Source organism: Aulonocara stuartgranti, assembly GCF_965226115.1.
Source record: "Aulonocara stuartgranti genome assembly, chromosome: 18".
Taxonomy (NCBI): domain Eukaryota; kingdom Metazoa; phylum Chordata; class Actinopteri; order Cichliformes; family Cichlidae; genus Aulonocara; species Aulonocara stuartgranti.
Genome location: NC_138954.1, coordinates 27,757,654 through 27,772,752, shown reverse-complemented (window position 1 = coordinate 27,772,752; position 15,099 = coordinate 27,757,654). Strand labels below are relative to the sequence as shown.

At 40.3% G+C, this 15,099-nt stretch overlaps 2 protein-coding genes and 1 pseudogene across 5 annotated transcripts in view; 2 read left to right on the top strand and 1 right to left on the bottom strand.

Moving 5' to 3' along the window:
- The window catches only part of LOC309693606 (uncharacterized protein), a 129,194-nt gene that overhangs the window by 70,767 nt on the left and 43,328 nt on the right, over window positions 1–15,099 (top strand). The window lies entirely within an intron of this gene.
- LOC309694712 (GTPase IMAP family member 8-like) overlaps window positions 1–15,099 on the bottom strand; it is a 67,271-nt pseudogene that overhangs the window by 46,567 nt on the left and 5,605 nt on the right. Inside the window, exons 3-5 of the transcript XR_014280784.1 lie at window positions 12,807–12,995; window positions 10,454–10,640; window positions 7,979–9,679 (exon numbers count right to left, since the gene is read on the bottom strand). The product of XR_014280784.1 is annotated as a GTPase IMAP family member 8-like (transcript). The remainder of the gene's footprint in view (window positions 1–7,978; window positions 9,680–10,453; window positions 10,641–12,806; window positions 12,996–15,099) is intronic.
- LOC309693604 (GTPase IMAP family member 9-like) lies at window positions 11,841–14,082 on the top strand. Its single transcript, XM_082512987.1, has 2 exons — window positions 11,841–11,909; window positions 12,362–14,082. Exons 1-2 carry the CDS (start codon window positions 11,890–11,892, stop codon window positions 13,416–13,418), a joined length of 1,077 nt encoding a protein of 358 aa, XP_082369113.1. The 5' UTR covers window positions 11,841–11,889; the 3' UTR covers window positions 13,419–14,082.

Genomic DNA, 15,099 nt, shown 5'->3' with positions numbered 1-15,099 from the left:
CGACAGACAGAGACACAGACTCGTAAACAGGCATAATGACGTCACGGGCAAACAGAGGGACATACGGGCAGAGAAGACTAAGCACAGGCAACCTAAACCAAACACGAGGGCGAGATAACAAAACCTAAACCAGAAATAATTATCGTCGTCATCATCAACAGATAACTAAAGAGTCAGAATATAATTATAATCAAAACGGTATCACCAGAGAATAAGAACTAATCCATAATGCAAAAATAAACCAAAACATAAGAAACTCAAAATACTGGGTCGAACCGACCCAGGACCGTGACAATATACTAATACAGTGGGATGCAAAAGTTTGGGCAACCTTGTTAATAGACATTATTTTCCTGTATAAATCGTTGGTTGTTACAATAAAAAATGTCAGTTAAATATCATACAGGAGACACACACAGTAATATTTGAGAAGTGAAAAGAAGTTTACTGGATTTACAAAAAGTGTGCAATAATTGTTTAAACAAAATCAAGCAGGTGCATAAATTTGGGCACCACAAAAAAAGAAATGAAATAAATATTTAGTGTATATCAATGTGTGTGTCTCCTATATGATATATGGGGTGCCTTTGTCTCGACGTGCTTCCCATCCAGAGCTCCACAGCACAGAGGAAAGTTCCAGCGCTCCTAGAATCCCTCTGTGATTGACCGCCAGTCTCCAGGTGAAGCCACAGCCATGAAGTCGTCCACTAGACAGTCCCAGATGGCCGTCGCTACCTGGGGGGTGATCTGGCTCACCGTGGACACACCAACTCTGTAACTGAACACTTGGTCGTGAAGGAGTCCCCGGTGACAAGGAACCTGGACAAAATTGTTCAAAATCAGTATTATGTGTACTGCAGTTACAAAATACATTATTCAAATTCCAAAATACTTTTGTGATGTCAGATTTAAATCACAAAACTTAAATCTTACATAAAACATTTTGTAATTATAAGGATAATTACAAAATGTATATTAGATAATATCTAAAACAGTTGTGTTTTGTTTTAACTTTAACATATCATAATTTGATTGGTAGAAACTTTTACAACTACAGTGTGCCAATCACTCATAATTCCTAAACATGTCAATCAGGTAGGAATGAAGTAAGACATTAATAGAAATAAAGAGTTGTATGTTGACATGTAGCCCTTTCCTTGCTTAAATCATTAATATTTTTGAAAAATTAATCTGTGATAAGACATAGCTTATCAAGATAGAAACATGTAACTAAAGATGAACCAAACTGTTCACAGTTTTATCTAACTCTGTTTTAATAAAGGCTGTGACCCCTGCTATAGAGTCTGACAGCTGCAGGGATTATATACAAATATTCAACTATCCCAGAATTAAACCAGGTCTAAATAAAAAGGAGTGAGTATCACTACAAAGGTTAACTCAGTGGTCCTAATGCTACAGTTTGATATCAGCAAACACCGAGCGCATACATTGATGTGACACCACAGCCATGCTATCAATGCAAACACTGATAACAGCATAAATCGAATTAAATCGGGACTTGATGAGACCTTCTGAGTATCACTAGAAATATTATAAACAGTCGTCTCCGTACCACATTTTTCTTTCAGTAAACACCGAGAGCATTCACTGTTAGCATAGCACATCCATGTTAGCAGTGTATAAATGGATGGTTTAGCATATATTAGCACAGGTATCAATAAAGGACTACCTTATTAAATACTTTTACTAACCTCAGGCAGACGGACAGGCGCTCTGCAGGTGGGATTGAGCGCCTGTAGTTGGTGTCTAGGCGTGCGATTCTTGGACCAGCGCAGGACAGCAGGTCCTCAAACTGGGTGAGGGGAAGTTGGCGATATCGCTGGAATCGGCCGTCATCCAGGCGCAGCTCCTGGAGCAAATGGTGAAACTCACCAAACTGCTCACGCCTCTGGAGGACCCGATGGACCCAGGTACGGCGAGGATGTCTTTTACGCCGCTGCTCTGCTCTCCACAGTACATAGAGAACCGGCCGGCACTTCCGAGCCTTTTCCTATTGAACGCCAGATCCATCACCCACAAATTGGATGAATTGGAGCTACAGATAGCCACCACGAGCTTTTCACGTAACTACAGCATTATTCTTATCACGGAGACGTGGCTTCACCCGCTGATTCCCGACACTGCAGTCGAGTTAGCAGGCCGCACGCTACACCGGCATGACAGAAACAGGAACTCAGGTAAAAGCAGAGGAGGCTATGTGTTTACGTGCATAACGAGTGGTGTTGTAACAGCAGGATCATTCACACACACTGTTCTCCTGATTTAGAGGTTCTGGCAGTCTCGTGCAGACCTTTTTACATCCCGAGGGAGTTTACAGTAGTTATTGTGATAGCTGTTTATATACCGCCGGATGCTAACGTTGGCACGGCTCTCAGCCTCTTGCTCAACACCATAAACAAACAACAGCTTGCCCACCCCGATGGGGTTTTTATTGTCGCCGGCGACTTTAACAAAGCGTGCCTAAAGACTGTGCTTCCTAAATTTGTCCAGTTCGTGGACTTTGCTACGAGAGGAGAACACACTTTGGACCATGTCTATTCAAACATCAGGCATGCTTTCAGAGAGACACCCCTCCCCCACCTGGCTCGATCTGACCACCTCTGCATGTCCCTCACCCCCACCTACACCCCCCTGCTGAGAAAAACAAAGCCCCAGACAAAGACAATAAAAACCTGGCCTGAAGGAGCCCTCTCTCAACTGCAGGACTGCTTCTCAACAACTGTATGGGATTTATTCTCCAGCCACAACCTCCAGGAGTACACGGACACTGTATTCTCGTACATCAGGAACTGTGTTGACAATGTCACCGTCAACAAAAGGGTCAGGGTGTTTCCAAATCAAAAACCCTGGATGAATAGCGAAGTGCAATCCCTCCTAAAAAGCCGCAACACTGCCTTCAAGCCAGGAGACAGGGCTGCGTATAGGGCGGCCAGGGCAGACCTGAGTAGAGGCATCAGGAAATCTAAGGCTGCCTATAAGAGGAGGATCGAAGATCACTTTGCTGACAACGACCCCAGAAAAATGTGGCAGGGGATCAATCACATTACCAACTACAGAAGCAATAACCAGGCGACATCTAGGACTGATGCCTCGCTGGCTGAGGATCTAAACCGTTTCTTCGCCCGCTTTGAGACGACCAGGCCCTCAGCTGTCACACCACTTCCACCCGCCCCCAGAACTGGCACACTAACACTCAGGGAGCATCTAGTGAGGTGTGTTCTAAGGTCAGTGAATCCCAGGAAGGCGGCAGGTCCTGATGGAATACATGGAAAGGTTCTCAGAGCATGTGCTGACGAACTGACCGGAGTCTTCACTAAAATCTTCAACCTTTCCTTGTCATCAAACACCGTCCCGCCCTGCCTCAAAACCTCCATCATCATCCCTATCGCCAAGAAGACAGCTGTGGTCAGCCCAAATGACTACAGGCCTGTTGCACTTACGCATGTAGTGATGAAGTGCTTTGAGAGACCGGTCTGTCAGCACATCAGGGCCGGTCTGCCTCCCACTCTGGACCCCCACCAATTTGCCTACAGGACAAATCGTTCCACCGAGGACGCTATCACCATAGCGCTCCACACTGCGCTGAGTCACCTGGAGCACCGAGGAAGCTATGTGAGAATGCTCTTTCTGGACTTTAGCTCAGCATTCAATCATATCATCCCGGAGATCCTGGTCCAGAAACTGTCTCACCTGGGACTCTCCACCCCCATCTGCCTCTGGATCAAGGACTTCCTGACAAATAGACCACAGTCTGTCAGACTCGGCCCCCACCTGTCCAGCACCATCACACTCAGCACCGGGTCTCCACAAGGATGTGTTTTGAGTCCCCTCCTGTTTACGCTTTACACATCTGACTGCTCCCCTACCCATCTCTCAAACACCATCATAAAGTTCGCGGATGACACCACAGTGGTTGGACTCATCTCAAGGGGGGATGAGTCGGACTACAGAGATGAGGTCAACAGACTGACTGAGTGGTGTTCAGTTAACAACCTCCAACTGAACACCACGAAAACTAAAGAACTTATCTTGGACTTCAGGAAGGGCAGAGCAGACTTTACATTCACGGGAACTGTGTGGAGAGGGTACACTCCATGAGGTTTCTGGGCGTGCAGATCTCTGATGACCTCTCCTGGACTGCAAATACCATGGCGGTGGTAAAAAAGGCCCAGCAGCGTCTCCACTTTCTGAGAGTGCTCAGGAGGAACAACCTGGAGGAGAGGCTGCTTGTGAACTTTTACAGAGCCACCATAGACAGAATCCTAACGTACGGCATAACAACATGGTATGCAGGGTGCTCAGCTGCGGACAGGAAAGTACTGTAGAGGGTCATCAACACACCCCAGAAGATCACTGTCTGCTCTCTGCCCAGCCTGGAGGTCACTGCAAACTCTCGGTACCTCAGCAGAGCTGGCAATATCATCAAGGACTACTCTCACCCCAGCAATCAACTGTTTGAACTATTACCGTCAGGCCAACGGTACAGGTCACATAAAACCAGGACAAACAGATTCAGGGATAGCTTCCTTCCCAGAGCTATCAGCGTAGTAAATAAGCACAAAAACAATTGAACCTGCTTAGCTATACCATACCGTCACTGCCATTATATTATGCTGCTATTCATACTGTCATTATATTAATGCTGCTATCCTGTATATATCGTACTTACTATTGTTTGAGTACTTAGGATTGTTTTATTGCACTTTTTATATTTTATATTTATATTTATTATTGAATCTTGCACCAAGGGAGTGGCACTCCAATTTCGTTGTACTCTGTACAATGACAATAAAGGCTATTCTATTCTATTCTAGAAGGGAGACTCTCTCTTCAAGCGCTAGCTCGACAGCTGCCATCTTGCAAAGAAACCGTCCGGCACAACTTCCTCCCACATTCCTCCCACATTTCCGGTTCACGCGCGTCAAAATATGATATTTTGACACGCGATGGATTTTTCTTGGACACGCGTTGAGGCGCGAATGTGCACGTGTCAAATTAGGGCGTTTGGGGCGTTTTTGTTCGCGTCCATCGCGTTCGGTGTGAACACACCGTAAGAGGCTGTGAGGTAGCACTGGCTGCTGCCAGTATTTTTCACTTTGTGGTTGTCAGGTCTGGTCCTTTACATTAATTTTGTAATCGTTTCTAAAATTGTTGCAGTGTCATATCACTTGCACTACTATCATTTTCATGGGTTTGTTGTCATTGGTGTTGTTATACACATTTTTATTTTAAAGATACAGTCTGTCATAGATTAATGTGTAATTACGTCCTGTGAAATTGATGCACTCTCATCAACTTAGAATAAATCCATTAAAAATACACAGGAGCTGGTGCCGGTGTGAGGAAACCACCATGTTAGCCTGCAGTGTTGAATACATGGACACCACCATTCCAACTACTGTGTTTCATGTATGTAGCAGTTTGTCGGTCAACGAGAGACACTGCTCACCTTGTTGACATTGAATAAAGGGGTAATTTAGAATGAATTAATTTATGAATATAGGTATAGAGATATCAGCTGAACGTGAAGTTAAGAGTGTAATGCACTAATATTTACCTGATTCTTTAAAATATGTTTTCTACATCGTAATCCTGGTTTTTTAAACACAAAATCTGCCATTATCCTATGGGCATTCCTCTGTATCACTCCATAATGGCTATACTGCCACCAGTTCAGTACTCTTTAAAGAAACAATTTAAATCATTTATTATAGAAAGAACATCAGTCGTGAGTCTTTTTGGCCAGTTGTAATAAATAAGTGTTATGACAATATGTGAAAGAACTACCAATTAGAGGGTCTATCTCAGCTGTCATAGAACAAATAGCAGGATACATCCTGGACTGGTTGCCACACTATAGCTCTCCCTCACACACATATACACTAACAAACACACACACACTTTCTCTTGTTTTTCTTTCTCTCTTATTCGCTCTTTCCCAAAGTCTTCTGGATGCCTTGGTGGTTTTAAGTAAGTATTGCACTTACCTTACTGCCTTACTGTCAAACATTGAATTGGGTTGTTTCCTTCCCTGTGTGAACACCATGCTTGTACAGTATGTAATGGTATTTTATCGACACCATCCAACTCATACCCCTCATATTTTTTTCTATGAAGTATGAGGAGAATATTTCTATGATCCATCTTTGTTTTGGCTGTTGGCCTTCCTGCACCAGTGTTGGTGTCTTTCGGGGCCCCTTTCTACTTCTGCTGTCTTCATCGGCTAGTCGTTACCTTAAAACAACAGTATATATGTATTGACTGTAAACTTGTTGGCACTATTGGACATTGTAAATAGTGTTTCTTGGGCTTTAAGCAAACTATTATTTGAATTTGAGTCTTAAATGTATAAAATAAAAAGTTTTGTTTTTTTTTTTTTTTTTTTTTTTTCCATTTTTTGTTGTTTTACGACTCTGGATAGGATAGGATGACTAATGAGACCACCAACAGTCAAAGAAACATTTCTTAGTGTTCTGGAAAACTCTACTGTTACTCACTAACTTGAGATAAAATCTACTCAGCTACTTTGAAAATAGCTTCTAACTGGTTCCTCCTATAACAGGATGGCTAGCTGGTTAAAGTGATCATGCAATCCAGAAACCTTTCTGCTTTGATTCAGCAGGGACAGGTAGGGGAGTCTTTCAGTGCCGCCAGCCTCCTTTAAAATACCTGAATTAGATATAAAAATGTGACAAGACTGCTGTTTTTCAGATCACATAAAGTTGTACTCATGTGTCAGGTTTAAGTAGTACAATTACTTTTTTATGTCTACTTTCTACATTTGTGAACTGGTCATAACTTACACTTTCATTACATACTTTGAGTTTGTAAACATTCAGATAGCATAATTGGAATACATTGTATCCAATTAATGGCAGCAACAGGTGTTAGTCCATCCCAGCTGCAACAAGGAGACAAAGGCAGGGTACACCCTCAGCAAGCTGCCAATTTATCACAGGGCTAGCAATATATATATGTCACGTAAAACCCACTACAATGCTTAAAACATCTAAAAGCTTTCTTTCCAAACCTGAGCTTTTTCAGATGCTTTTTGAAAGTCTGAGCTCTCTGATCAGTGTAAGCTGTCTGTGCCCTCAGTGGAGCTGCATCTTGAAAGTACTTCTACTTCTTGTCTTCCCCGAATGTTGACCAGCTGTCCAACAGTACTGAAGATCTGAGGTCACACATCCTGGTGACAACAGCGTGCCCACCCCAGAAGACAGAGGCCCAAGATTTAGTCCTGTCCACCAAAGGTCTTGTGTGCCTTGAGTTAAGTTTTTGTCACTCTCTGCGTCGCCTTCCTCTGGTGCTAATTCCGTTCTATTAAGCAGTAGTGTGATTACTGCACATGTGAGAGAAACAGGGAAAATACCAGGCTGTAGCAAGCTGTTGATAAAATTTACTAAATGATTTGTAAAACAATGAGATACAGGTTTAAATAGTTTTGTTTTGATGGGGGGAAGTAGAGAGGTGCAAGGCTTTAACTGATGCTTAATTTCTTACAGATCTTTAAAATCTACATGTGAGAATGTGGACATTTAGCTTGTGGCAGTAGTTTGATCAGAATGTGATGCAGTACTAGATAAATAACCATGAGAAGCTAAGATACTACTATTCAACCTGTAAGTTAATATTTTGTATTTTCCAGAATTATATTTTTAAAAAAATTATAAGGTTAACCTGCGACACTGAGAAAGCAAGAACAACACTCAGTTGAATTATGACAGTGACTCACAAATTTATTTTAAAGGTGACAACTAGGTTAAAAAGAAGGACCAATGCTTACAGTTCTAGAGGTCATGGCACAAAGTCCACAAATCTAAGTTTATTGTCAGGCTGCGAGTCACACATGTGAAGGAAAAAGGCAACGCAAACAACTCAGTCAAGGGGAAGTTAAAAGTTGGAGCAAAGATGGATTCATTCACCAAGAAAGTGAAGAAAAGTAAATCTCACAAACAAACAAAAAAAAAAAACATCACTGCCAACAAGAGAAGTTACAAAGAGCTCCCACGATCAGTTTCTTAACTGCTTATCTATTGGAGCCTATGTGTTTAACCACTGTTACAGAGTGAGAGGGTACATCCTGCTCATGCTGAAAGTCCGTCACCAAAAATAATAATATGCTCTCACATCCACACATACACCAATCATTTCACATAAAACATAAATGTGTTTGCAAAAATGTTAAACATATACAGATATCTCTAACTATAATATTGCCATGACTGAATACTGAATGTCCCAAAAGCCCACAGTAAGACTCTACTTCAACTAATAAATCACTAAAATAACATAAGAAGGAAATTCAATATGTCCACAGGATCTGCTGTGTGAAAACAGCGAGCTGTAAATGAAAAGAAAAAGCTTCAAAACTTCAGAAAGAAGTTTGACAAATTTTACAGGAACCTCACATATAATCCCCAAAATATTATGACTTTTGAACTTGTTGCTATCTGTGATATCATGCTAGGAAGTCTTGATATGCAGGGAAACTCTAAGAAAAAAAAAAGTATGATACAGAGGGGCAGTCACACTTTACTATATGAAGAGATCAAGACTAGGCTTACAGTCAATTAATGCATGAATCATTTAAAAGGAAATTTTAACATTTTCCCCAAACCAGTTCCAAATTTTTTAACTCCTCCAACCAATGCATGGCCAACATTAAGTGCGGTTTCAGCAGGTACTGTCAGAAAAAATAATGGATTAAACTCCTCAGCTTCATCTCTGGCTTCATTTTCATATCTGGCCTGAATCTTGCGTCTTTCTTCCTCCAGTTCTCTCTCACACTTCATCTTTAACTTCTTCATCTCCCATTCTCTCTCATCCATCTCTCTCTTTCTCTCCTCATTCATCTCCTCTCTCTCCCTCTTCCTCTCCTCCTCTCTCTCCTTCCTCTCCCTCTCTCTCTCAGCCTGGAGTTCTTTGTTGTATTTCTGCATCTCTTTCTCATATCTTTCCCGTATTTCTCTCTCCATTTTCTGTTTTTCTTTCCGTATTTCTTCTTCTTTCTCTCTCAAGATGCGTTGTTTCTCCTCTTCAATCGCCCTCTCAGCCTTTTGGAACATCTCGTTGGTGTAGTGGCTTCCTCCGTTCTTCTGGACTATCTCTCTGATCTTCTGGATCAGCTCAGTAACCTGAGAGCGCTCCTTCAGTTTATTATTGAAGACATGGTACTGACCGTTACATCTGGCCACGAGTTCCTGAAGGTCTGAGCTTCCTTCTAAGAACTCTTCAATAGTGGTGCCTTCAAGTTGGTCCCCATGGGTAAAGAGAACCATGCTGTATTTGTCTGCTGCGTGGCCAAAGATTTTTTGAATCTTTTGCACCGTCTGTTTTTCCTCTTCAGTGAATCTGCCCAGTCTGATGACCACCAAGAAGATATGGGGTCCTGGAGAAGCATAGGAGATGCACTCGCATATATTTTTCTGAGTTTCCTCTTCATCAACCCTGGTATCAAACAGGCCTGGGGTGTCAATGACAGCAACGCGATGTCCATCCACTTTAGCTTTTCCTTTAGAAGATTCTACAGTCACAGATATGGGACGGAACTTGGATTCAAAGCACTCACGGCCCAGAATAGTGTTTCCAGTAGCACTCTTTCCAGTTCCAGTCTTCCCCACCATCACAATCCTCATCTCATCATTTGTGTAGAAATCTGTGTAGAAAGATCAGAAAGAATACATAGCATGAAATATATTGTGCTTATTATACATATACCTGATCATGCACCAGGTTTGGGGTTGGTATTTTAGGTTACAAATGTTCTGGTAGATGGTCAAAAGTTAATTCAACATCTACAGAGATGGGTCACAAGTCTCTATTCTGCTGTTGATCCTGTGAAATCAGAGTCATCCTCAGTAATGACCCTGACACTCTGCTATCAGGAAATGCAATTAATCCTTTTTTATTTCTGGTCGATATAATCACAAATGGCTTGTAAATATCACACTTATGAACCGTGTACCTATAATGTTACAGTGGATAACATATTTAATATCAGGAATCTTAATGGACATTCAAAAGTTACGACCTCTCTTCCACATCTCAGAGCTAAATTCACAAACTGCTGTCTCAGAGACTTGGTTTAAATAAGGAGCAGGTTGACATGGTTAGAAAGGAGCACTATGGACAATAGTAATGACCAAAGGAGAACAGTGAGTCTTTCTCTTTGTTTTCCTATTGCCCATTATTATTGCTTGCTATTATTTTTGTATATTGGGGTAGGTCTTGATAAACATTAAGCTTCTACCTACTCTCTTTCAGACTTAAAACATTTATTTACACCATCACAGGTCTGTGTCTAATACTGATTCAATGATCTTGTTTTTATTTTTATAATCTATCGACCTGCTTGCCAACCAAACATGATTTTAAATCAGCCATGATCACTGTTGTAACACTAGAAAACATGACTAACATGATGACTTACCGAACTTGCCAGCCATGCTTGGGTTGTAATTGCTTCTGTCGATGTTCAGTCTAAACAGTGTTGTGTAGCCAACAGAAGTGGAGTAAGAAGTGAAAGGCAAAGACTGTGCTGCAGCTTCTTCAATAGGCAGCATGAGCCAAACCACACCTACAATGACTCTACTGAACACAGAGTGAAAGTGAAAGTAATGTTTTAGTTTCAGTTACAAGGTGATTTTTCAGAAACCGGACATGGACTCTAATGTATTCACAACTCTGCATCTGTCTGCATTAACTACTATGTGAATAAATATTTTGTTCTTGAATATTGTTCATTAAAAGTAATTTACATTTTTTATTAAAAATGTTTTGAGGTTATAAGATAACATTTTGCAAGAATTGATGTAAATTAATGATGCCAGATCTCACACATTATAAATAGAACTGAAAATATTCAGTTTGTTAATGAAAAATAATCAAAGATTTGCAGCTTGAGGACATGTAAATGTGAACACATTTTAATATATCCTGTTGCACTGACATTTTCGATAAGAAGCCGCAGATGTGAAACATAGTGAAAACATCATGTAAGAACTGCTTTGTGCTGCAGTGTCTGTACTTCTAAAAAAGTGTTGCTGTTTCTTGTAAATGGGGATGGGAGGAGAAAGCAAAGTCTGAAGATTGAATGCAGTGACTTCCTGTACCTGCTGTGGTCCTCAGTATCATACTATATTAAATAACCAGGACATAAAACAATGCAGCTGAGAAACTGAAACTGAAAATAGATGTTCCTCAGATCCAATTTTTTTTGAGTTTTTCATTAGTCTTAGAAAGTAAGCAGAGCACATTACTGTTTTCACACTTATATTTGTTTATGAATAGAGCCAATAACATCTAAATAAGTAAATATAAACAGTCACTAAAGCTGCTTTGCTGCTATATACACATGCAGCGTGTGCTTGTAATGCACAGGACTAATCAGACTGACGCTGGAAACATCATTCTAGCACAACAGTGCTTTGAATCGAAGTGAAGTGCTAAGTCTATGACTGTAGCCTGTTCTAAAGGGAAAGCCATATCTGTTTGATACCAGGCCTTCCTTGGATAAAATCACAAAGGTGCATCCCTGTGCATCTCCTAAGCTTCTCCATGACCCTGTATCTTCTTGTATGCTCTCAGATGGGGCAGATACACTGAAGAGAAAATGCACATGGTGCAAAGAATTCAAGAAATCAACATGGTTATCCGGCTTTATAAAAAACCCTTATAACTGGAAAAATACCACAAAACTTTAGTTTTACTTTCACTCTGTGTCCAATGCAGTTATTTGTGGGTGTGGATTGGTTGATATGCTCTATTTAAGGAGGTGCAGCACAGCCTCTGACTTTCACTTCTGACTTGACACAGAAGAAGTATCTGCACTGTACTATTTAGGACAGGAACAATTTCATCCCAAACATGGACAGCAAACTTGGTAAGTCTTCATGTTAGTGATATTTTTTTAATGTTACAGCAGTGATCAGGCTTGAATAATTAAATGTTAGACAAGCTCTGTGGAGAAAGTCTTTTGTAGACATCAGCTGTAGCTGTAGCTTTGAAAATCACTTTGAAATAACTTTTAACCCTCTAATCCTAGCTTCAAACTCCAATCCCAACCCTATGATTTAGGATTTTATATGTATGTGAGGTAAAAAAAAAAAAAAAAAAAAAAAAATCTAAATAATAATTAATAACACATACACATCACTGATCATGACTATGACCTCACAGAATTAATAGTTGTGACACATCTTCTTGGGTATCTGCAAATTTTTGGAATCTAGAAAAATCGATCCCAAAACTTAGTTAATGTTCAGAAAAAAAATATGTATTAGAGCCTGATGTAGATCCTTATTCATTGTTTCTGATCTTTCTACACAGATTCTGGCAGGACAAATGATGATGAGATGAGGATTGTGATAGTGGGAAAGACTGGAACTGGAAAGAGTGCTACTGGAAACACTATTCTGGGTCGTGAGTGCTTTGAATCCAAGTTCAGTGCCAAATCTATGACTGTAGAGTGTTCAAAAGGCAAAGTTAAAGTGGATGGGCAGCAAGTTGCTGTCACTGACACCCCGGGGCTGTTTGATACCAGGTTTGATAAGGAGAGAACAACTAAAGATGTATGCCAGTGCATCTCCTATGCTTCTCCAGGACCTCATATCTTCTTGGTGGTCATCAGACTGGGCAGATACACTGAAGAGGAAAAACAGACGGTGCAAAGGATTCAAACAATCTTTGGCCACGCAGCAGACAAATACAGCATGGTTCTCTTTACCCATGGAGACCTACTTGAAGGCACCACTATTGAAGAGTTCTTAGAAGAAAGCTCAGACCTGCAGCAACTCGTGGCCAGATGTAACGGTCAGTACCACGTCTTCAATAATAAACTGAAGGAGCGCTCTCAGGTCACTGAGCTGATCCAGAAGATCAGAGAGATAGTCCAGAAGAACGGAGGAAGCCACTACACCAATGAGATGTTCCAAGAGGCTGAGAGGGCGATTGAAGAGGAGAAACAACGCATCCTGAGAGAGAAAGAAGAAGAAATACAGAAAGAAAAGGAGAAGGTTGAGAGAGAAATACGGGAAAGATATGAGAAAGAGATGCAGAAATACAACGAACAACTCCAGGCTGAGAGAGAGAGGGAGAGGAAGGAAAGAGAGGGGGAGATGAATGAGGAGAGAAAGAGAGAGATGGAGGAGAGAGAGGCAGAGAGGGAGTACAAAGAATTGGAGATGAAGAAGTTAAAGGAGAAGTGTGAGAGAGAACTGGAGGAAGAAAGACGCAAGATTCAGTCCTGGTGTGAAAACAAGGCCAGAGATGAAGCTGAGAAGTTTAATCCATTTTATCATCTGATACGAATCGGTGAAGTAGTCGCCGATGCTGGCAGGAGGATTTTTAAAGAAATCAAACAACTAGAAAGGGCAATTTTTAGCCTGTTCAAATAAAAACATGAACATCACTGAAGTGTTGGTAGTAGAGTAATATAGTAGTATAGTATAGTCTCACACTGCCATCTACTGTTCTGTATTAAAATGTGTATTAGTAACATTAAATAAAGAAACACACACTTATGTTTGATTATCAGTGACTTCTGTTTTTCCTATTGAACTAATGCTCTTGCTTGCTCTTGTTTTCTGCATATTAATATTAATTACAACACACTTACCAGATTTTACTGTAATCCTTCTATCATTGATTTAGTTTTCACTTTGTCAATGTCAAAGTATTCCTTTCATGGATTTTGTCGCTGAGCTGAACTTGAAGTAAAGATATAATGATACAATTAAACCCCAGAAAGTTGACTCTGTTCATCTGAACGTAGTGTTTTCACTGGGGGAAACATTTCATCACTCATCCAAGTGACTTCTTCATTCTCACATGAATGCAGATTTCCTCAATGAAACTAGCACCTCAGTGAAATTAAAGTAAACCTTTTTGTGAAGCAAAATATTTCTGTCCACTTGGAGTCTAAAACTGAATAAGCTCTGGACACCCTGAATCAGTCAAATTTATATTGAATGCTTTTCTTTGCCATCTCACTGTGAGCTACTGTGAGTTTTTGCCAGTTTACAGCTTTCTTCTCTTTTCTTTGTTTGGTTTTGCAACAGTTTTGTGTGGATAGCCAGTATGTATTTCATAATACAATTTTTTCCCCCAATTTTAATGTTTCTGTTGAAACCAACCAAGCTTGAGGACAAAATGATCAGTAATAATTTAATAAATAATCTTGGACTGACTATGAAGTAAGTTGTCTTTTTGTTTTAGAGGGACAAAGGTGAAGAAGTGGTGTTTTATTACTGTCCTTTATGACACTTTCCTAACTTTTGTTGTTTCCAACTGATGGTGCTCTGCTCTGTGTTTCACTTCAACTGTTCACATGCCAAATTTTCACTGCACTTCAAGTTCAAACTTTATAAATACAGTTTGTTTGTATATGACTTTAAGTGTAAATAGAAAAATAGAAATAGAAAAAAAATAGAAATTGTTTTTTGTCATCAATTTTTTGGATCCAATGACATTGAACAAAATGGAGGTACTGAAGAGTTGCACTGAAAGTATCCCCGCCTGTCACAAACTATACGCACTGGAAGCAATTGTGGCATTTTTTGTTGTTGTTGTTGTTGTAATTTTAGGCCATTTTGTGCAGAGGCATTAGCAGCAGGTTTTTCAAGTCACTAAGTGGTCCCAGTCTCATAGGCACTCAAGTATGTCAGTGTGAACAAGACGGCCGTGTCACTTACCAGCATCACTGCTCAGGTACAGTTTGTGTAATGCATCAAGAAAACAAACTATCATTGATGAAGTCATGGTGCTATCTTTCTGTCTTGTAAAATATCATGCACAAATGTCCACACTAACTTTTCCATTTTTAATGGGGACACAGTAGCTATGACATTAAGGGAACAGAGGTTCTGAAATGCATTATATTTTACTGGAAAATGAAGTACTTACCTCTCAGATGTAAGTACTTCATTTAATTAAATTTGTTGTTATTTAAATTGCTTAGCAATTTAATTAACAACTTTTAAATACATTCTTTTTCATAGTATAATCTTCACGTGCTTCATCTGAAGCACACTTTCTGTGTACTCACTACCTAATTTAAAGCCAAAGTATTCACTCACT

Bases quoted from the DNA above. Each gene is read 5' to 3' on its own strand.
- LOC309693604 (XM_082512987.1), top strand. From the start codon at position 11,890: ATGGACAGCAAACTTGGTAA. The intron at 11,910-12,361 runs GTCTTCATGTTA...AGATTCTGGCAG, and splicing joins ATGGACAGCAAACTTGGTAA to GACAAATGATGATGAGATGA.